Raw genomic sequence first — 23,544 nt, forward strand, 5'->3', positions numbered from 1 at the left:
CACTGCCCGTCCCCAGCTGAGGCTGCCAGGGCCTTGGCAGAGTCCTGGGGCTGAGCTCCATCCATGGAACGAGACAGTTCTGGGCATGGAAAAGCAAGGGGAGGCTGGGCGCCAGCCTCCTCCCCAGCTGTTTTCAATAAGGCTCCACTTCTGAGGTTGCTGGCAGACCTCTGGAAAGATCTGAACCAACCTCACAAAATGTTTTCCATCAAACCCACAATTAAGTAATATTCTCTTAACTCATGAACTGCACATGAAACCTTTTTCCTGTCACTTCTTAGCTCCTCTCCTAAGGAACCTACCAGCAGGTCAGGCTGGGGTTACAGAGCTTTTGTGGGGTCAGCGGAGACCACAGCACAGGCTTCCCGAGGCCATTACTATGCCTCCTCCTGCTACACAAGGATGGAGGGGTTGAACATTTGGCCTCACGATGTACAAGCCACATTATACACATCATTTCATTTAATCCTCCCAATGGCCCTGGAAGGTCAGCATTACTATGCTAATTTTACAGGTGATAAAAATGAAGTTCAAAAAAGATAAGTCATTTGTACAAGATCCCCAATTCATGCTTTTTCCACTACAGCCTTCCAAGGAGGTCAGATAGGATTGTGGGCAAGAAAATTCCACGTATCAAAAAGCTATTCTAAGACCATCTGGTCTTTTGGCAAGATTTAAGCACCACAGCCTTATTTTGTAATTGAATAAATTAGTGACTCCTAGAATGACTTAAGATGGATCCCACCTTCTCCATGAGGTCTTCTGAGTGCTTCTTGCCAATAGCTTTTGTCACATATTTTATAGTATTTTATATTCTGACCGAAGGGCATTAGGTCTTATTTACTGAGGAGGGTTTGTTTATTCACTCACTTGACAAAAGCTTGCAAAGCACCCTTCCCCGGTACTGCGCTAGTCATTTGTAAGAGATACACAGATGATTATGAACTAGTCTCGACTCAGGGAGTACCAACTCTCAGAGAGGAGATGGAGAAGACAGATTCAACAAAGGAACTCTTATAAGACAAGTGCACACACACACACACACACACACACACTTTACCTCCTTAATCAGGCTGCATCAATGCTCAGTGAACAAGAACCGAGTCTTCAGTGTTTTCCTGCTCGTAGGACCTAGCCCCGTATCTGCTGCACACCTATGTTAGAGTCAGTACAGTTGGCCTGGCCCCTATCTTAGGAAGCCCCTTTCTACTGGGGGAGACAGTATCCACCTCTAAGGGTCCCTCCTCTGGGATCCAATGAAGACAAACTGACAAATATACTCTGAATAAGGATATGATTCAAAGGGGAAGATTAAAATTAGTAAATATTTGGGCCAGGACCTGATGCGTGGAGAAGAAAAGGGAAAAAGAAAAACAAGGAGTAGTTCAAGACTTGACCCTGTGTGGTTGGTGGAATCTCCGAGCCTGAAACTATGAGATCTAGCCCATCCCTTTGTCAGTCAGTGTCAAGGAAGCTGGCACTAGGAGGTTAAGGCAGAGGCAGAGGCAGACTGGGGCCTAGAGAAGGATTCTGGCTCAGAGAGCAGTTTGGCAGATACAGAAAAGAACCAGGCTGTGAGCTGAGGCAGGAAGAAGCAGGGGACAAACTGACACACTAAGTTTGTATCTCACAGATGAAGGAGCGATGTCAAGCCAAAGACCAGCCTTTGGGAAAGCACTGGAACTTTAAAAGGCCCAAAGCCTTTGTCCCTGTAGTCCCTCTACTGCAAACTAGTCAACCCCAAGGAAATAATATTAATTACTGAATTGAAAGCTTCATGTATAAGATGTTCACCAAAATTTAATTTGTAAAAGGAAATACTGGAAACCATCTAGCTAACTACCAATGGAGGAATGATTCAGTAAATTGTAGCGTATCAAATTTAATGGAATATTAACCATTAAAATTGTATTGACAGAGTGACTTGAAAAATGATATGTTGGGTGAGAAAAGGCAGGATACAAAACAGTATAAACAATTTTTAGGTGGTTTTAGGACAGTATAAATGATCTTTAGAGTGGTGCTATGGGCAGATTAGTGATCATGTTACTAGTATAATGCCTCCCATTTTATTAGGGAAGTACTGTGTGTTGACATCAACTCTCCAACCAATAATGCTGTGAGGCAGCAATTATTATTATTATTATTCCCTGCTCACTATAGAGCTTAGAGAACAGATCTTAAAGCCCGTGCTCTTTCTACCCCTCCCACTGCCCTATGGCACGGAGGTTCTTCGTTCCCTACACTACATTTTATGATCATTTAAGCCCTGGCAAGGCCATGTTTACAAGCACAGGGTTGACCACTGCTCCCTGAAGAAGGCAAGATGAACTAGGCCTCCCAGAGGCATTCACCCACATTCTGCCGCAGCTGGAGTCCCGTCTCCCTACCCATCCCTCTAACCCCCGAAACCTTGGAGAGATCATGCCTCTCACCTGACTAGGGGGAACTGAAAGGTCCGGGGAGCATCACCAAATGTAGAACAGAGAGCTCAGGGCCACAGGGAAATGAGGTGTGGAGCAACTGGGGGGTGGCCTGAGCTGGTTTAGGAACAAAGAAGAGCAGATGGCTGGGTGATCTGAGTTCTGGGGAGGAGGGGATCGCAGAGCAGAGAACGACGACAGAGCCAGGGTCCTCCACTCTTCTGCCCAATAGCATCTCTCACTGCCTTTAAAATCGAGATAGTTCCCCTTATGTACACACAGAAAATGTGCACATATCCCCAGGTACATACCACAGGAGAGCTCCTACTAGTTATGTCCTGTGATTATATCTCCTGAGTAAATGAGCTTACTTTTGAAGGATCTTGTACCAGATCGTGATTCTTAGGAAGCTTATCGTCACATCTGAAACCCATCTCCATCAACTCTACAAGACTGTACAACACTCATTTCTGTGTACTCGTCTTATCCCAGGTCTATTATTCCCTCCCCATATCTTCCCTTTGCTCTCTTCTGATCTCTCACCTCTATGCCAGTAAAGGATTCAAAGCATTATAAAATTTAATTTATACAAGGGCAACACCACCCCTAAGGGGGTGAAAATTGGTTTGGGGAGAAGGGGGCAAAAAACTTTACTCTTTTTTAGGTATAAAGCACTATATACACACAGTTCATAAAGAGAGAGTACATCCTTGAGAACCGCTGATCTCTGGGAGTCAACCCCGTGCTCCAGCAATAAAGAGAACACCTTCCCTCGACCCCAGATCGTCAGACACATCATGCCCAGAAGTAAATTACGTGGTGCACACAAGTCCGGTTCTCTCCTGCCCCACAGCCTCAGCCCCACCCACGCGCAGCTGAGACCTGTAGCCGTGACCTGTGCTTCTACCTCCTGAGACCAATGATTTCACATCAGTGGTGTGGAGAAGAGCCTGTGTAGGGCCGGTGTGCTCAGATGCAGACCCCGTGGTCTCACCTCAGTGGGGCGGGGATGGGAAACTCCAAGCACCCCAGTGGCTTCTGATGGACCCCACTTTGAGACACACTCTCTACACAGGGTCTCTACCAATGACTTAGGCACCTAGGTATCCAGATTTTTACCCCAAACTCCAAAAAACTCATGCCCTGACTGTCAGAAAGGAAGGGGTGGGGATGGGGGAGGTGACTGATTTGACTTTATTATAAGAGCTTTGCCCCAGGTAAGTCATTAATCAAGCACCAGCGTTCCTTACATGTGTGTGGGACCCACCAGCTCTAGGTCATTATGTTCATCACTTCCAGAACCAGTGTCTCCCCTCTCCTCTCTGGACTTAACTGTGGCAAGTCTCCCGGTCCTCTGGCCCCACAGGGGATGGCATTGACTGGGGTGGCGCCTGGCCCCGAGTGGCCTGGCTGTGAGGGCCGCAGCCCGGGGAACCGGCCTCCACGGCCTCGGCTTCCCCGCACTGCTCACGGATGAGGTGAGGCCAGCATGACAGGCTGTGGAAAGTATGTCCAGGTGCCTGGATCCCTCGGCCTCATGCCTTTAAAATCAGGATCCAGATTTGATTTGCTTTTCCTTGCCTTCCTGGCTCCAGCTCTTCCAGGCTCATTTTTCACTCCCCTGTCAGGCTTTCCAGGGCTGGGGGGCCGGGCGAGCCAAGACCTTCACACTCCACAGACAAGCCTCCCCCGCCGCCGTCCACGCAGGCTCCCACCCTGCTCCCACCGCCTCAGCCTACCCTGAATCCCGCAGGAGTTTTCTGAGGGGGACGGACCTGCATCTCTTAGAGATGCACTGGCTCAGGGACCCAGTGTGTCACCCAGTGAGAGAAAAAGACTGGGCCTATTTCTCATTCTCACACCACTCAGCCAGCCCTGTCGGGACACAGCATCTATTCACTGTCACAGTGCCCCACCCGCTCTCATTTCAGAGTGTCCTTGAACAGAGGCCGAGGTCCAGGAGCGACCCTGAAGGAGCCATCGGGTCTGACATCCCACCTTCCCAGATGGCGTCCCAGCCGTCTGGGACGTGTGTGTGGAATGAGTGTGGAAGGGCCGATTCACAGCCTCAGCTGACTGAGAGTGTGAATCTCTTTGAATGGAGAGACCGGACGGTCTCCTGGTCCTCTCTGTCATCTTTTTACCCCAGGGGCACCTGACACCCTGCAGAGAGCTACTGTTTGCTGAACTGAGTTCACCTGTAAACCACCCACTCAGGCCAGCCTTCCTGAGCGTCGCAACTTCATGTAGCCCTGGGGGTCAGCTGGTGGGCACACGAATAAAACCACTAGGTCTCTACTCCAAAATCTTGTTTAAATTTTATGTTTATGGAGTCATGGAATGTTAGAGCAGGAAAAGGCATCACAGTCAGCTGGTCCAACCTCTTTATTTATAAATGAGGAAACTAAAGTCCAGAGGTCAGAGCAAGTTAGAGACAAAGACCCAGGTATAGAACCACCAGCCCAACCCTCCTGCTAGCGTCACACCCTTGGTCCTGAGACAATCCAGCTCCCTATGATGGCCAGCAAATTGCCAAGCAAAGAAGTTTGCAAAGGATGGGATTTTAGTATCACTAGGCTGACTGCAGTTGTATTTAAATTTAAATCCTTGTTAGCTATGATCTAACTACGCCTTACTGCATACCTGCCATGGCAGGGTACCATCCTTGATGCTATGAAGAATACAAAAATGAGTAAGAAATGGCCCTTAAAGAGCTCTCATTCTAGTGGCAAGCACATAAATAACCAGAACATAAAGCCAAAGACAGATAGTATAAGAAAGCTCCAGGTGATTCAGAAGGAAGGGGAACGTAACTGGCAGGGAGAAGCACGATGGGCTCCCTGGTAGAAGTGACTGTTGAAAGAGCCTGGGTATTACTTATATATCTGGGGTCTAGATTCCAGTTAGAAATATGACAGAAGTCAGGGAGACAAAGCCCAGGACCTGCTCAGGGATGGTGGGCTCAGGTCGTAGGGTGGTTGGGAAAAGCACTGGCCCAGGGGACTGACCCACACTGTGGACAACACCGAATGCCAGGCAGGGAGCCTGGACCCCAAACCATGGAAGTCTCTGGGCCAAGAAGAAGAGCTGAAAGAAGAACTTTGCAGAAGATGAAGTCTGGATGGGGCTGAGTGAGGAGCAGCCGGGAGCCCTGGCAGGTTAACCCCGCCTGATGGGTGGGCTCTCACCCCTCAAGGTGTGCCAGCCATTCTTCAGCTCTGCTGTCCACTAGTGGATGGGCAGATTCGACTCACAGAAAGTGATTAGAGACCCGGCACCATTCTTCAGTCCACTTCTCCCTGAGAACACTGTGCTCTGGGAGTCACTGGGCCTCCATTCATACATTTCATTCCATTTAATCCTGCCTATTCTTTCCCAAGAGCTTAGAAATGGGACACAGGGTGATCAGCACTTTCTACCTTCTAACAAACCTAGAAGGGCTTTGTACATTATAACTTTTTATCCAAATGAATAGTGTATTATTAAAAATCCATCCACTGATGGATGAATGGATAAAGAAAATGTGGTGTATATATATATAAAATGGAATATTACTCAGCTATAAAAAAAAAGGAAATCCTATCATTTGTGACATGAATGGACCTGGAGTGTATTAAGCTAAGTGAAATAAGTCAGACAGAAAAAGACAAATACTGTATGATCTCACTTACATGTGGAACAGAGGACTGGTTGCTGGGGTGTGGGTGGGGGGATGATTTGAGATAGGTGAAGGGAGTCAAAAGGTATAAACTCCCAGTTGTAAAATTAAAAAGTCCTGGAGATGTAATGTACAACATGGTGACTATAGTTAATAGCACTGTACTGCACATTTGAAAAGTGATGAGAGTAGATCTCAAAAATTCTCATCACAAGAAAAACAATTTATAACTGTGTGGTGATGGATGTTAACTAGACTTATTGTGGCGATCACTTTGCAATTTATACAAACATTGAATGATTATGTTGTACTCCTGAGACTAATATAATGCTATATGTCAATTATATCTCAATTTAAAAATAAGACATGATCAGAACAAAATATAAAGAGAACTCCAGGGACTTCCCTGGCGGTCCAGTGGTTAAGACTTCGCCTTCCAAAGCAGGGGGTGAGGGTTCGATTCCTGGTCGGGGAGCTAAGATCCCACATGCCTTGTGGCCAAAAAAACAAAACATAAAACAGAAGCAATACAGTAACAAATTCAATAAAGACGTTAAAAATGGTCCACATCAAAATATCTTTAAAGAGATCTCCAACCCCAAGATGTTGGAACTAAATAAAATAATAATATGTTAAATATGGGAACAACTGTCAAGATTGTTTGGTGCAACTCCCAACCTGACTTGTGGATCCCAAATACTACAGTCCTCAGAAGCCGATACAGCCCTCCTTAAACACGTCTGGTTCTGACCCGCTAAAACAGTACCTGGCTCATGGTAAAGTGCTCAATAAACACAAGGTGAATGAATCAACTCCAAACACTCCAAGTCTACCTTATATAAAAGCAGAACATTCATGATGCAAGAGATTAAAATTTAGAAAATCCACAGACTGAACAAATAATCTCTTATTACTGGGCACCTACCAGGAGCTGGGACTGAGACACATGTTTTAAAAATCAGACATGTGAAATAGGGAACAAACAGTACAATATATGAATCATAGAACTTCAGATTGCAAAGGGCCTTAAGGGTCATCTAAATTTATTATAAGGAGGAATCTGAGACTCAGGGAGGTTTGGTGGTTGGTTGAAAGCTTTGAGGCAGCTTCATAGGAACCAGAACCCGAGTCCAGTGTTCTTTCCACAATATATTATGTTATCCATCCAATCAAATCCTAACTTGTAGAATATAACCCTCCTAGAATGTGGCAATGGAAAAGAATACAATGGACTGGAGGATCTGGAAAAGGCTTCAGAGAGGAGGAAAAGTTTAATTCTCCACTACCAAAATTGATAATCCATTAACTGCAAGATCACTAATGATGGTGATCACGTTTTCTTTTTCTTGGTAGTCCCAGGATCCAGAGCACAGAGGAAACTCAACTCATGTTGGCCAATTTTAAAGAAAGTTGTATCTTAATTAACTTCACTTAAAGTTGGAAGGAAGTTGTATATTACAAGGAATGTGAACATCTCAGTTTCCATAGAAATTGTATCTATGTAAAAAACAACCAGGCCTGCACAAGCTCTCCCATGCCCATGTAGATTCCCACCGATGAATGCCAAACTGGAGCTGCACACCTGTCCCTCGGGCCACCATGAGCAAACACAGAGAATAAGAAAAGCCGAATCCGGTGTCTCCATCTCTCAGTGCTCATTTTGCCACACAATTTTGTTTCCATTTCAAAGCAGACAGTCAAGTAATTGGAAACATGTTAAAATAATAGAGGCCCAAAGGCCTTATTAGTAGAGACAGATGTATCCACAAAGCACCGTCTTCTCTTCCCTGAGAGGTAAACTGTCACCGCAAAATTAAAAAACACAGACACACAGAGAACTTACAACAACAAAAAATTCTGTTTACATGGTTCCGATTCCTCTTCTAATTTTAGGTAGTGAACACGTAGATGCTTTTAGATGGCGGTGCTCACACTGCATAGAGTCCATACTCCACTTCTCTTTCCACTTTGTGTTATACACACACGTTTCCATTTAGGGGTATAGCTCCCCAAATGAGGTGTTTCTTTAAGTACCTCCTTTTGAGCACAAACTAATTCCTTTTTGTCATTTTAAATAGTGCTCTGAACATCCTAGTATCATCTACTTTTCTCCTTCTCCTTTAAGAGTTAACTTACAGTGCCAAAAGCAGAATTCTTGGCAAAGCACATGAACAGTTTTACCATGCCTGTAACATTCTGCCAGTCTGGGCCCAAAAAGGCTGAACCAACAATCGGTGCTCCTGGCATGGTTTCCTGTTTCACCTGTTTCCTCACAGCACCAACGGTGGGCTTCTGGCATCTTTTGCATTGCTAGTTTTTCACGTACATAAATACTTTAAAGGTATCTTAATTTCCATTTGCCTAGTTGCTGGCAGTGTTGGATAATGTATTTTGATGCAGTGCTATAGATTTTTCCACACTTAAACTTTATGTTCCTTTCAATGTAAACAGTGTATTCATCTTTGACCATTTATCAAATAGAATCTGGACACTGAACTCAGATAGATATACCAACTCTTTTTACTGGCAATTTTATTGTGTTTTTTAGAAATTACAGAAGTAATTCCTTTCTACTGTTAAAAAATTTCAAGCTGTAAGAATGTGTACAAGGTAAAAGGTGAAAGTTGAAGGCATAAAATGACAAAAGGTTTCCTCCCCTCTCACTCTTTCTTCTCCCTGGAATAGTATCATTTTCCAGATATAACCACTGAAATCATCTTTCCATTCTTCTTATCATTAAACTCTGTAATTCTAGGTAATATACTCTGGGTCTCTTTCTTGATTTAAGAATTTAGAGAACACTTAGTGGATTCCCACTATGAATGATGAGAAATTTCACTGGCTTACACTGCCCCTCTCTAAACAGTCCTTTTCTGATTTTCAGATCTTCTATTGGACATTAATGACAAGATCACAAACTCAAACGCCTATAGATACCCAAGTATACAAAGTGGGTGGGGACAAGAAATGTCGAGGCTCTTCCTGCCCATCTATAGCTTTCCCACTGTTAACATGAATGTGGCTAGGGAAAAAGCAAAGTCATAACTGGCAACAGAGCAGAAGCAAGAAAAACTATAATCCTGCAGCGTGTGGAACAAAAACCACATTCACAGAAAGACAGACAAGATGAAAAGGCAGAGGGCTATGTACAGAAAGACAGACAAGATGAAAAGGCAGAGGGCTATGTACGAGATGAAGGAACAAGATAAAAAAACAAGATAGGACATTCCATCCAAAAACAGTAGATTACACTTTCTCCTCAAGCGCACATGGAACATTCTCCAGGAGAGATCACATCCTGGGTCACAAGTAAAGCCTCAGTAGATTTAAGAAAATTGAAATCATATCAAGCATCTTTTCTGACGACAACGCTATGAGATTAGAAATCAATTACAGGGAAAAAACCGTAAAAAACACAAACACATGGAGGCTAAACAATACGTTACTAAATAACCAAGAGATCACTGAAGAAATCAAAGAGAAAATCAAAAAATACCTAGAGACAAATGACAATGAAAACACGACGATCCAAAACCAATGGGATGCAGCAAAAGCAGTTCTAAGAGGGAAGTTTATAGCAATACAAGCCTACCTCAAGAAACAAGAAACAAGAAGCATCTCAAATAAACAAACTAACCATACACCTAAAGGAACTAGAGAAAGAAGAACAAACAAAACCCAAAGTTAGCAGAAGGAAAGAAATCATAAAGATCAGAGCAGAAATAAATGAAATAGAAACAAAGAAAACAAGAGCAAAGATCAATAAAACTAAAAGCTGGTTCTTTGAGCAGATAAACTAAATTGATAAACCATTAGCCAGACTCATCAAGAAAAAGAGAGGACTGAAATCAATAAAATTAGAAATGAAAAAGGAAAAGTTACAACAGACACTGCAGAAATACAAAGCATCCTAAGAGACTACTACAAACAACTCTATGCCAATAAAATGGACAACCTGGAAGAAATGAACAAATTCTTAGAAAGGTATAACATTCCAAGACTGAACCAGGAAGAAATAGAAAATATGAACAGACCAATCACAAGTTATGAAATTGAAACTGTGATTAAAAATCTTCCAACAAACAAAAGCCCAGGACCAGATGACTTCACAGGTGAATTCTATCAAACATTTAGACAAGAGCTAACATCCATCCTTCTCAAACTCTTCCAAAAAACTGCAGAGGAAGGAACACTCCCGAACTCATTCTATGAGGTCACCATCACCCTGATAACAAAAGCAGACAAAGATACTACAAGAAAAGAAAATTACAGACCAATATCACTGATGAATATAGATGCAAAAATCCTCAACAAAATACTAGCAAACAGAATCCAACAACACATTAAAAGGATCATACACCATGATCAAGTGGGATTTATCCCAGGGATGCAAGGATTCTTCAATATATGTAAATGAATCAATGTGATAAACCATATTAACAAATTGAAGAATAAAAACCATATGATCATCTCAACAGATGCAGAAAAAGCTATTGACAAAATTCAACACCCATTTATGATAAAAACTCTCCAGAAAGTTGGCATAGAGGGAACCTACCTCAACACAATAAAGGCCATATACAACAACCCCCCAGCAAACATCATTCTCAATGGTGAAAAACTGAAACCATTTCCTCTAAGATCAGGAACAAGACAAGGATGTCCACTCTCACCACTATTATTTAACATAGTTTTGCAAGTCCTAGCCACGGCAATCAGAGAAGAAAAAGAAATAAAAGGAAACCAAGTTGGAAAAGAAGAAGTCAAACTGTCACTGTTTGCAGATGACATGATACTCTACACAGAGAATCCTACAGATGCCACCAGAAAACTACTATAGCTGATCAATGAATTTGGTAAAGTTGCAGGATACAAAATTAATGCACAGAAATCTCTTGCATTCGTATACACTAATGATGAAAAATCTGAAAGAGAGATTAAGGAAACACTCCCATTTACCACTGCAACAAAAAGAATCAAATAACTAGGAATAAACCTCCCTAAGGTGGTAAAAGACCTATACTCAGAAAACTATAAGACACTGATGAAAGAAATCAAAGATGACACAGATGAAGAGATACACCATGTTCTTGGATTGGAAGGACCAATATTGTGAAAATGACTGTACTACCCAGAGCAATCTACAGATTCAATGAAATCCCTATCAAATTACCAATGGCATTTTTTTTTAACAGAACTAGAACAAAAAATCTTAAAATTTATATGGAGACACAAAAGACCCCAAATAGCCAAAGCAGTCTTGAGGGAAAAAAATGGAGCTGGAGGAATCAGACTCCCTGACTTCAGACTATACTACAAAGCTACAGTAATCAAGACAATATGGTACTGGTACAAAAACAGAAATATAGATCAATGGAACAGGATAGAAAGCCCAGAGATAAATCCATGCACCTAAGGTCAACTAATCTATGAGAAAGGAGGCAAGGATATACAATGGAGAAAAGACAGCCCCTTCAATAAGTGGTGCTGGGAAAACTGGACAGCTACACGTAAAAGAATGAAATTAGAACACTCCCTAACATGATACACAAAAATAAACTTAAAATGGATTAGAGACTTAAATGTAAGACCGGACACTATAAAACTCTTAGGGGAAAACATAGAAAGAACACTCTTTGACATAAATCACAGCAAGATCTTTTTTGATCCACCTCCTAGAGTAATGGAAATTAAAACAAAAATAAACAAATAGGACCTAGTGAAACTTAAAAGCTTTTAAAAAGCAAAGGAAACTACAAACAAGATGAAAAGACAACCCTCAGATTGAGAGAAAATATTTGCAAACGAAGCAATGGACAAAGGATTAATCTGAAAAATATATAAACAGCTCATGCAGCTCAATATTAAAAAAAACAAACAACCCAATCCAAAAATGGGCAGAAGACCTAAATAGACATTTTCCAAAGAAGACATACAGATGGCCAAGAAGCACATGAAAAGCTGCTCAACATCACTAATTATTAGAGAAATGCAAATCAAAACTACAATGAAGTATCACCTAACACCAGTTAGATGGGCATCATCAGAAAATCTACAAACAACAAATGCTGGAAAGGGTGTGGAGAAAAGGGAACCCTCTTGCACTCTTGGTGGGAATGTAAATTGATATAGCCACTATGGAAAATGGTATGGAGGTTCCTTAAGAAACTAAAAATAGACTTATCATATGACCCAGCAATTCCACTACTGGGCATATACTCAGAGAAAACCATAATTCAAAAAGACACATGCACCCCAATGTTCACTGCAGCACTATTTACAATAGCCAGGTCACGGAAGCAACCTAAATGCCCACTGACAGATGAATGGATAAAGAAGATGTGGTACATATATACAATGGAATATTACTCAGCCATAAAAAGGAACGAAATTGGGTCATTTGTACAGATGTGGATGGATCTAGAGACTGTCATACAGAGTGAAGTAAGTCAGAAAGAGAAAAACAAATACCGTATATTAACACATATATGTGGAACCTAGAAAAATGGTTCAGATGAACCAGTTTCCAGGACAGAAATTGAGACACAGATGTAGAGAACAAACATATGGACACCAAAGGGGGGAAAGCGGCGGGGGGTGGTGGTGGTGGTGTGATGAATTGGGAGATTGGGATTGACATATATACACTAATATGTATAAAATGGATAACTAATAAGAACCTGCTGTATAAAAACAAACTAACCAAAAAAAACTGGCAAGAGACACTTGCCCACGTGTTGGGAGATGACTGGGAATCGGAGTTGGTTAGGACTATAGCAACCTGGCAAAGACATGCTTAGATGTAGGGGTAGTACCCACTGACCAAGTGTGGCCAGATCTTATTTTTTGAGAAAAGCCATTCAGAAATGAATTGTATGCGTAAGTTTTCCATTTGTAAATCTTAGCTCAAATGTTTTGAGAACACTGCTGACCAAACATAAAATGTCTGTGTACCAAATATGGCTGATGAGCTGACCATTTTTTACCTCTTTCATTATGGTTTTAAGTCATATACTCAAGCCTCTGTTATTTGATCCATCTGTTTTAGATGGTATCTCCTCACTTCCCACCATGTAAGATGAGGACAATAGTGCCCTTGAGTTTTCTCTTCCTCTCTTTCCCTCCTCTACCTTACCATTCATCATTCCTTTACTTTTGGCTTGTCAAAGCTTACAGAGTTTACCTTCTGTTCTGTAACTCTAACTAACACTTTAGAGCTTTGTCTATAGATTGACTTTTAAAGAAAGAACAGGGACTTCCCTGGTGGTGCAGTGTTTAAGAATCTGCCTGCCAATGCAGGGGACATGGGTTCAATCCCTGGTCCAGGAAGATCCCACATGCCGTGGAGCAACTAAGCCCATGGGCCACAACTACTGAGCCTGTGTGCCACAACCACTGAGCCCATGTGCCACAACTACTGAAGCCCGTGAGCCTAGAGCCCATGCTCCGCAACGAGAAGCCACTGCAATGAGAAACCCGCACACCTCAATGAAGAGTAGCCCCCTCTCGCTGCAACTAGAGAAAGCCCGCGCACAGCAACGGAGACACAATGCAGCCAAAAATAAATTAATTAATTAATAAAACTTTTAAAAAATGTATAAAAAAGAACAATTTTCTTGATAGCAATATTATATTGTATAAATATTTTCTTCAAACATCTGGTGGCCATGAGTTAACTATTCACAATCTATGATTGAAGAACTAGTTCCTAAATGGAGGTTTTCCATCACTGTGTGTAGTCCTGTCACCCTGAATGAGGGGCCTGACTGCAAGCTTCGTGTCCCTGAGTGGGGCACGTCTACTGGTGGGTTTCACTTAGAGTGTCTGGGCATGGAGCAGCTGGACAGCAACTGGACAGTCAACACATTTCACCTGGTGGCAAAGTAAAAAAGACTTTCTTTGGAGATACTGATTAATATCCACACCAAGAGCTTCAGTTTTCTCCATAGAGATATTAAGTAAACATCCTTTAATTACCCCAATTTCTGCCCTACAGCCCACTGCTAGTCTCCAAATCCTTTCATCTCAAATATGTGGCTCTCACTTATACGTTATGGTGGGTAGCGCTGATGTATCCGTCCATGCAAACCCATGGAAATCCCTCATCCACTAATTCCCCTCTCCTGTTCTCAGTGCAACTCTGAATTAATTCTTTTTAACCCTTTACGTTCATTTCAATGGCACATTTGGAGGGAGGAGAAGTTAATAAATCTGTTCAGTCTGGCATTTTGAATCAGAGTGGCCACCAACTTCTGACAACTGTACTTTCAGCATGACTTGCCCTGTCATTTCCCATTCTGCTGCTTTTCCTTTAAATACTTCAGGAACCAGCCTCCTTGTCATGAGAATTTCTGAGCCACCTGGAACAGACAGCTATTGAAATTTTGGGGAGCACATTCAAGCTTTCTGGGATACCAAGATTACTACTCTTCAACAAAAATGGAAAACAAAGATTTGTTCATCAAGGGTTTACATTTTTCTTTGAATGATTTTATGTCCTAAGGAAATTATCAAGAATTTAATGTCTTATTTCTATTGTGAATGGAACAGCCATTGTCAATATATCTTCTAGCTGTGGATCTCTAGTACGTGGGGACTGAATTAAATGCAAGAGTGGCCTTGATCAGCCCTCTCTGATAGCACTTTCTGTGACAATAGAAATGTTCAATAATCTGTGCTGCCCAACACGGTAGCTATCAGCCACACGTGGATACTGAGTGCTGAAAATGTGGCTAGCATGGCTGAAGAACCGAATTTTTAATTTTATTTAATTTTAATTCATTTAACCTAAATTTAAGTAGCCGTATGTGGCTAATCGCTATCCTACTGGACAACGCAGCTCTAGGCCTCAAACAACTCGTTCCCATTGAGGAAACAAAAGACAATAAACAATACCTGATAAAGCTGCACATTAATAAAAGAAAAACTGAGTCAGATAAGTAAGTATTCTAGGAATTCAGAGGAGGGAGCAATTGAGGGTTGGAAAGTTCAGGATTAGCTTAGATCTTCCTATGAGGTAGATCTATGTGCTATTGTTAAAAAAAAAAAAAAAAAAAAAAAAAAGGCCAAAAGATGTTAAGCAAAAAGAGCAAGGTGCAGATCAATATATGTACATGGGTCCATTTGTGTATGTAAAAGCATATACAGATTTATGCCTATATTTGCATAGAATATTTGCCTATATTTGCATAGAATATTTCCGGACGGATACCCAAATAGTTAATGGTGGCTACCTCTGGAGAGCAGAAGTACAGGTCAAGGGCAAGCAGCATTTTTACTTTGCTGGAATTTTTGTTTTAAAAAAAGTTTAACATTTAAATCATTTTTTTCTTTATAATAAAATTATAGGCACAGAGATGATTAATGAATAATACGCTTTTAAAAGGCCAAAGTAGTCAACTCTTTCCTGCGGTTATTACTCATGAATGATTTTATGTGATTATTGGGAATCTTCCACATCCTATTACCATGGCTCCTCTGTCCTCTACTAAAATGCTTTAAAGAGAAGACATACTTAAGGAAAGTAGCCTGAAGGAGGTAGGGTTTAAATAGGACCTTGATGCTGGCTAAGATGCAGTGGGAGAAGGAAGGGCATTCTTGATAAAGGCATGGCCTCAGGTAAAGAAGGGAGCAGGGAATAGGGTGGGGGAAGGGGAGACAAGACCCTAAGAAGCAGGGGACCAAAGCCCTATGGGCTTGACTGGCAAGAGGTCTCGAGTCAGACCCTACCAACCTGGTTCTCAAGGGAACCAAACACTTACAGAGCACCCATCGTGTGGCAGGCATTGTGCTACTCCTGGGACACAAAGACGAATAAGAAACAGTCACTGAGTTCAAGGAACCAGATGAGACCTGTAAAAGGGATGACATCAACAGTGCGAGGAACACAAGATTTGGACGCTAAAGTACTGCCTCCTTCACTTTCTGACATAATCTTGGCAAGGTCTAATTACTCTGAGCCCCTGGGTTCTTCCTCTATAAAAAATGGGGACATGAGGGCATTATGCTAAGTGAAATAAGTCAGACAGAGAAAGACAAATACTGCATGATGTCACTTATATGTAGGATCTAAAAAATACAACAAACTAGTGAATATAAAAAAAGCAGCAGACCCACAGACACAGGGAACAAACTAGTGGCTACCAGTGGGGAGGGCGGGGAGGGGCACTGCAGGGGTGGGGCGTGGGAGGTACAAACTACTGGCTGTAAGATAGGTTTAAGGATGTATTGAACAACACGGGGACTACAGCCAATATTTTGCAATAACTGTAAATGGAGTATAACCTTTAAAAATTGTATTAAAATTATTTTTAACTTTTAAAAATGGGTATAAAGCTACTTTACCATGAGGACAAAATGACGAAGACCATATGCCTGGCGCCAGTAGGCCTATCACACTCTGTCCCCACTCCTAATCGATAGGGAAGATAAAATGCTTTCCTTGTTTACCCTTTCTCCACAAAGGTGATACCAGAACAAAGTACCTTTGTGTGGGTGAGCAGGGCTGGAGTGAGCCATAGCGAGCAAGGGAGGAAGAGGGGTCAGGGCTGGAGAGCTTGGAGCTGATTGGAAGGGCCTTGTGGGCAGCGCTGAGGAAACTCATCCCAGGTTCGAGGACTGAGGCAGGCAGGTGACATAGTCAGATCTGCATTGTCGGAAGGACCAACTGGAAGGACAGAAGTCAGGAAGCAAGAAACCAGTTTCCAAGCCACTGCAAACCTCATTTAATCTCCTCTAAATTCCTATAGTACAAACTATTTAATTGAACTATTTCAAGCATCTAATTATACCGTCATATCCTACTGTTTTATAGGTACACGTTTTTCTCAAGAACCACATCATTAAGACTTCTGAGGACATGTCTGGACCTGATGGTCCAGTGGTTGGGACTCGGCACTTTCACGCTTTCACTGCCGGGGCCCGGGTTCTATCCCTGGTTGGGGGTGGGGTGGGGACTAAGATCCCACAAGTCATGGCCAAAAACAAGACTTCTGAGGGCAGAAAGCAGACCAGATGCTTCCTTCAAACTTCTCTAAGTGGTTGAGCGCTTCTGAGATAGAAGCGAACTGGGCAGTTAGTGGGGGAAGGATACCAATGTTGGTTAAAGTGGAAATTGAGTTATTCTCGCTTTCATGGGTCAGGCCTTCCCTGTTCCGTTCCTCCACCCTCCACGCCTTAAACATAAACATGTCTTAATGAGGCCAGGCTAGCCCATTGTTGTGAAGCCCCCTTCAGTGAACGCTGAGCCCCTCAGTCTGGACTGAAACCTCATTTGGGCTGTACTTCAAGAGGCACTGAAGTATCAGCTCGTTTCATTCACAGCGCAGCCAGGGCCTATCACTATGCTTGCTTTTTCTGATAAGAATGAATTCCAGGGCAGAAGGGAAGAAATCTCCAGTAATTTTAGTATTTTTCCTACCATCTCGCTCCTTTCACACTTGAATCCATGTTGGGGGAAGCAGCCCGTCAGCACTCTAGCCGCCCTCGGGGGCAACAGAGCAGCTGGACGCATTTCAGTCAGCCCTTGACATGTGCGGGCCTCCGCTATCTGTCCGTGGAGGCCCCCAGCACCCTGGGCCCAGCAACACTCACGAGGCAGTGGCACAGTCCATCCTATGCTGTCAGGGTCCTGCTATACCCGTGGGCGGACAACAGGTCCCCACGTCTGAGTTTCATCTACCTTCTTATCCCCCCAAGCAAACAGCTGCCCCTTGACCATCCCACTCAGGCCTAGGTAAGTCTTCTCATGGGAATAGGCCCACCCAGGCCTTAGAAGTGGGCTCAGGGCCCCTTGGTAGAGAATTCCAGGGTCCTGGGTGCTCAGAACATGGCAGATGGTGTGGCTCCACTGGGTATATCCCTTGAGCAGAGAGATCCCCTGCTCTTGGGCAAGGGTGCAGCCAGATGAAGGAACAGGGGTTTCTAGAATGTGGGCTCAGGTTGCCTGGGTCTAAAGGTGGTACTGATGAGACATAGATCCAAAGTTGTATGAGTTCTGATAACTATAATCTCCTTAAGCTGGCAGAGGAAAAAAAAAAAAAAAAGGTGGGGCAGGGTAGGTAGCTTTGCCCTAATCAGTAGACCCCGATCAAATAGTAGTTTTCTGTAATGACATTAAATCACCACTTAGCACCATATGGTTGACTCTCTCTCATAGACCCTAGACCCTGTTGGTTCAAGCCAGATGGCCACAGCCAGGGAGGCACAAATTCCTCTAGAATGCTTTAACTGCACGGCCACATTCAACTCAAGCACTCCCCTCACTGTTGGTAGATTTGGTAAAGGTCTGAAAGGGTTTTTTAGTCCTTCTCTGTGTTATGTCTTCTCCCCTGTTACTCCCCTCATTTAAAGAGACGATATCTCCACATGCATCTCATTAGGTGTTGTTTATCAGTTAGGAACACTTTCTATAAAATTTCCTGTGTGAACAACCACAGCCAAAGATCCTATCTAGGAAACTCTCTAAGCCTTAGGACTTCTGTCTCTTAGCTGCTGGTCTTTATGCTCCCTCCACAGCTGTAGCTCCCCACCCCCTATGCCCATCCCAACCAATCCTTTGTATTCTGGCTTGTTCCCTCATGGTTTTAACATGGCTGCCTGAGCACCAGCCATCAAATCTGCATTCAAGGCAGGAAGCAGGGCAGGGGTGGAATATGAGAGAACCAGTGACTTTTGGTTTGTTTCTTTTTTTGCGGTACGCAGGTCTCTCACTGTTGTGGCCTCTCCCATTGCGGAGCACAGGCTCTGGACATGCAGGCCCAGCGGCCATGGCTCACGGGCCCAGCCACTCCACAGCATATCGGATCTTCCCGGACCGGGGCACGAACCCATGTCCCCTGCATCAGCAGGCGGACTCTCAACCACTGTGCCACCAGGGAAGCCCTTGTTTTGTTTTAATCAGAAAAGCAAATGCTTTCCTAGGAATACACTAGCTGACTTCAGCCAAATGTGTCACTGAACAACTCTTAGCTGCAAAGGAAAACTTCGCAATGACCTCTAGAATGGAAAAGGGAAGGGCAAAGAGGGTTGGTCGTGGGTTACACGTTGGTCCAAAGTATCTGCCACAAAGTGGAAAAACCCTAAAGGATGTGACGGACTGAGACCCACAGAGCTGAACATCTCACAGTTTGGAGCTTCTCAGAAAAAGACAAGAACCACAAGGGGCACCTGTGGTCCTGTCTTAGGGTCACCAAGACTTTTCGATAGAAAGAGGAAGGCGGGGAGGAAGGGGTTCATTAAGTCAGTAAGTTCATTAAGGCAGTAGGAAACAAACCTTTATAACTTCCTCCCATCTGTGGGGCTCATTGTGTTTCTACAGTTATGGGAGGATCCCGTGCCCTCTGCAGAAGAAGCTGGGACATCCTAGGACCCTCCACACCCAGGCTTTAGGGCTCGAGCTGGTAGTGGCAACTTTTTGAGGGGCGTGGGGGGGGAGGAAAGCAGACAGAGGCCCTGAGGGCTGCTGCAAGGAAGAGAAGGGTTTCTGCTGGCTGCGATGGGTGCCAGCCTGGGCCTAAGAAGTAGCTTGAAGGCTTATTTTAAAAGTCGCTCAGTTGTAAGAGGTTCTGCAAGAGCCCAGTGACTGGAGAGCTGAGGTCCTGAGGTCGCTGTGAAACTGACACCAGGACCGGCTGGTGCAGAATGAGCCTCTACAACAGGATGCGTCCCAGGGCCTGGACAGAGGGGTCAGCTGCAGGACAGGTCAAGTGGCCACAGCAGAGCAGGTTAACATGCCCTAGAGGCAGAGAACCCCTGGCTGTGATCAGGGGATGACCGTTTGGCGCTTGGTCTTTTAAAACTAGAAACTCCTGCTCTAAGCTCGTGTCACGCAGGTCACCACCACCCTACTCTTCCCTTCTCTGAGGGGGGCAGGTCAGGAACACCCGCTGCTCATCTGCATCTCTGTATCCAAACAAAAATTCCTCATTCTGGAGTCACTTGACGTGGCCCTTCCCCGATGCAAGGTGTTCCTTTGCTTCAGTGATAATACACACTCACAGCACGCTAGCTTACAGAGCGCTTTCTAAGACAGCCCCTCCCTCTGTGTTTCTCTCTGCAAGTTCTGAGATGGAGCCAGACATTCCACCTAACATCTCTCTGGAATTGTCTTCCTTCTGTGTCCACTATACACCAGCATGCTCTCAAGGTGCCGTTCTGGGTTAATTCCAGGAAGCTGGTGAGTGGTAACAGAGCTCCGAAGGCTGACCTCTAAGGAACACATTCCCTTTGACCTATAGCCCACATGTAATATATAAAGTCAACTATTTCCTCAATATAAGTAAAATAAAATGTTCACATAGAGAATGCTCTACTTTAAGAATACTGCAGTCAGCATTGTGAATGCATGAAACGCCATTGAATTGTTTAAGACAGTTAAATTTAGGTATATGAACGTCACCTCATTAAAAAAAAATACTGTTATTACTACACTTCTTGACTTTATGAACTGCTTTGACCATTTTCTTCTTCAGCTCGCTTTCTTTTCACATCCCTGCAGGCCAGAAAATATAGAAACAACTAGTTATTTCTTCTCAGATAAGGAAACTGAGGTCCAGAGAAGGTCTGACCTGCCAACTAGAGGATAACTGAGCAACAGAGATCTCCAGTGTGTGGACTCCTGGGCCAGTGCTCATTCTACAAATGTTCCAGGGCAAACAGCCCAAACGCTCCGCTCCTTCATGACCTCCAAAGTCAGCAAAGGAAGCAAGGCCTCTTCATCTGCAGAAGCTAAGTCATCTCTTACTCTCTGAATTTGAGGGAGGAGTTCATCTCTGACAAGCAATAGGGCAGGAGGGCGGGTGTGGATCAGTTTTGCTAAGCCGTTTTTCACAAGTTCACTTTGAATTTTTTAAGTGTAAGTCCAGTGTTTTATAACATATTCGCAAAGTTGTGCAACCACCACCCCTACCTAATTTCAGAACAGTCATCATCCCCAAAAGAAACACTGCATCGCTCAGCGGTCACTCCCCACTCCTCCCCACTAGCCCTCAACCACACTCATCTACTGTTAGTCGCTATACTTTTGCCTGTTCTGGACATTTCAGATACGTGCAGTCATTCAATAGGTGGCCTGCTGTGTCTGGCTTCTCTCATTTAGCATGTTTTCAGTGTTCATCCATGTTGTCGTGTGCATCAGTACTTCACTCCTATTTCTAAATCCCCAGGAACTCTTCCTGTTGCTTCTTGCCTGCCAGCTGAGGGGATGTGGGGATGGAGGGACCACAGTCAGGGCAACAGAAAAAAGTCCTCATCCTGGTAGAGCCCAGAGAGAAGAAACAGACCCCTCAGCAGCATCACCAACATTCCCCTTCTTCAAGTAAAACATATGACAAGGAACGTCAGATCCACCAGCAAACAGTTAACTACACAGGCCTGTGCAGAGCACATGGCCCCTGAATACACTCCAGCCAAATGTGCCACTTAAACAGAGGCAAGGCCCAGTGTCGTCCAGGAAGAGTGATGCTCTTGACTCCTTCATTCCACAAGCTTTCAGGTCCCTGCTCTTAACTTGTAGACTCATAGCACAACCTCATCACCTCATCACCTCAGCTGTCTTCTGCTCGGATCAAAGCCTTCTAGCTGCTAAAGCATTTCCTGGGGGAGATCGTCCGTGTTTAATCCAGGACAAATATTACTTGCAAACCCCTGACTTCCACATGCATCTCTGCAACAAGCTGATGATCTGACTTCCTGGCGGCCTGAGCCAGCAGCTTACTAAAAGTCTCTCCAAGGGGGCATAACCTCAATATTCTTACAGCTACTCTTCCCATCTTCCTCTTCTCCTTTCTAGTACAAGGTGGAAGAGGAATTATCATTGCCTGCTTGCAGAGGAAGAAATGGAGGCCCAGTAAGGGCAAGAGACCAGTACCCATTAGCAAAAGGTGACAGAACTGAGATAAGGGGTCCTAGCTCCCACCCCATTGCTCTGGATGTACCATGTGGATACACGAGAGGGTCAGTTAACCAAACACTCCTTCCAGGTAGGAAGTGAGAGAAAAGTGAGAGTTAGTTCTCAATTGTCAGATCTGAGACTTCCTGCCACCAGCCCCCCTCTTCTTCTCCTAGAATCAGGTGCACGAACCCAGAACACGACCTGCATTAATAGCAAAACATCGGCGTCCCTCCCCACCCCCAAGTTCTCCAGCACGGCCCAAAGTCAACCATAAACAAAAGAAATAGGGCCAGTGGGCGTATCTCCACTTTACTTGTGAGTCCAAAAGGAAAGCAGGCTTTCTGGCAGGTCAGCCCGCCGAGGAGAAGGCTGGCGCAGAAGCAACCACCCTGCCCCACATCCCCTGCAAGCCGCCCACCCAGCCTCACTCCTTACCCTCCCTTCAAACTTGGCGGTGGCCCCTTCCTTGATGCAGAGGTTCCGAGGGGGCAAAATGAAAGCAGGGGCCTCAGTCAGGGGCATGGAGCCGACTCTCGAGGGATCCACAGTGAGGGAGGTTTTGGAAACGTGTGTCGAGGCAGCCAGCTTCACATCCCCCATGGCCTGCAAACAGGAAGATAGATCAGGTCAGACGAGACAAAGTACAGCCCGTCCTCCCTGCAGGCGGCCGACGTGCCGACGTTGGGGCCGCAGCGTCGTGGGCTTTTCAGGGAGCCCCACTAGGTCAGGGGCCGCCTGGAGCTCCTCTCTGGGAATGAGAGTCCCTGGGTCCCCTACACGCACAGCTGCAGGGGTGAAGCCCCGTCTGCCCCAGACGCCAGCTCCCAGGGCCACGTCCTGGTCTCCCCAAAACCCCGTGGAGAACTTCCAGGAAGGGGGCAGCTAGAGCAGGAACAGAGAAATCAGATGTTCCTCGGCGTTTTTACAATGGATATCTGAAGTCATACTTAAGTCACTCAACCTTCAGAATCTGTATCTGCGTTAGGCACTCAAGGTGAAAGTAAAAGCTGCTTTTGCCTGAACTGTGAGGGCTCTTGGGCTAAAGAAAAATGAGACCCACAGTCCAAGAAAGAAAAGAGTTTAGGGTTAATACGGCAAGGATCCCGGGGGAGGGGAGGGGAGGTGAGAGTGCGGGGTTGAAAGCAGGGAAGGAAGCAAGGCTAGGGAGGACCCTAGCCACTTCTGGGGACCGGAGTGTGAAAAAGCCTCAAAAGCCATAGAACGTCAGAGAAGGGAGCATTTTAAGGTTATCCAGGCTCATTCCTCCATTTATAACTGAGGCCCAGAGAAGGTAAGTCACTCACTCAGAGAGACAAAGCAAAATGATGGCATCACTGGCAAGTACACCTCAGGCTCCTGACTCCTGGTCCAGGGCCCCGTTGGGACTAGACAAGATGTCTATGGGGGCTGGCAGGTTGATTGGAACGAAGGGATTTCCTTAGGATTAATTCTAGAAGTGGAATTAGTAACAGGTATGAATCAGTTCCTGGTTGCAAATTACAGAAATGGACTCTGGCTCTCATAAATGGAGAAGGGATCTGTTGGAAAGACGGGGAGTAGGGAAGCTATCA

General features: G+C 44.4%; 1 protein-coding gene across 11 annotated transcripts in view; it reads right to left on the reverse strand.

The window, feature by feature from the left end:
- Positions 1–23,544, reverse strand: part of MYLK (myosin light chain kinase) — a 267,073-nt gene that overhangs the window by 152,990 nt on the left and 90,539 nt on the right. For 10 of the 11 annotated variants that reach the window (XR_003432841.1, XM_027106666.1, XM_027106636.1 and 7 more), the window contains one exon: positions 22,409–22,576. Coding sequence is in view for 9 of the 11 variants with exons in the window: in XM_027106666.1 (XP_026962467.1) it covers positions 22,409–22,573 (165 nt within the window). In the remaining 2 variants the exon portion in view is untranslated. Of the gene's footprint in view, positions 1–22,408; positions 22,577–23,544 lie in introns of those variants that run through there. The other variant, XM_027106705.1, reaches the window with a different exon arrangement.

This window comes from Aethalodelphis obliquidens, unplaced genomic scaffold (genome assembly GCF_003676395.1).
Source record: "Aethalodelphis obliquidens isolate GAN/ISIS:26980383/991018 unplaced genomic scaffold, ASM367639v1 scaffold1, whole genome shotgun sequence".
NCBI classification, from domain to species: domain Eukaryota; kingdom Metazoa; phylum Chordata; class Mammalia; order Artiodactyla; family Delphinidae; genus Aethalodelphis; species Aethalodelphis obliquidens.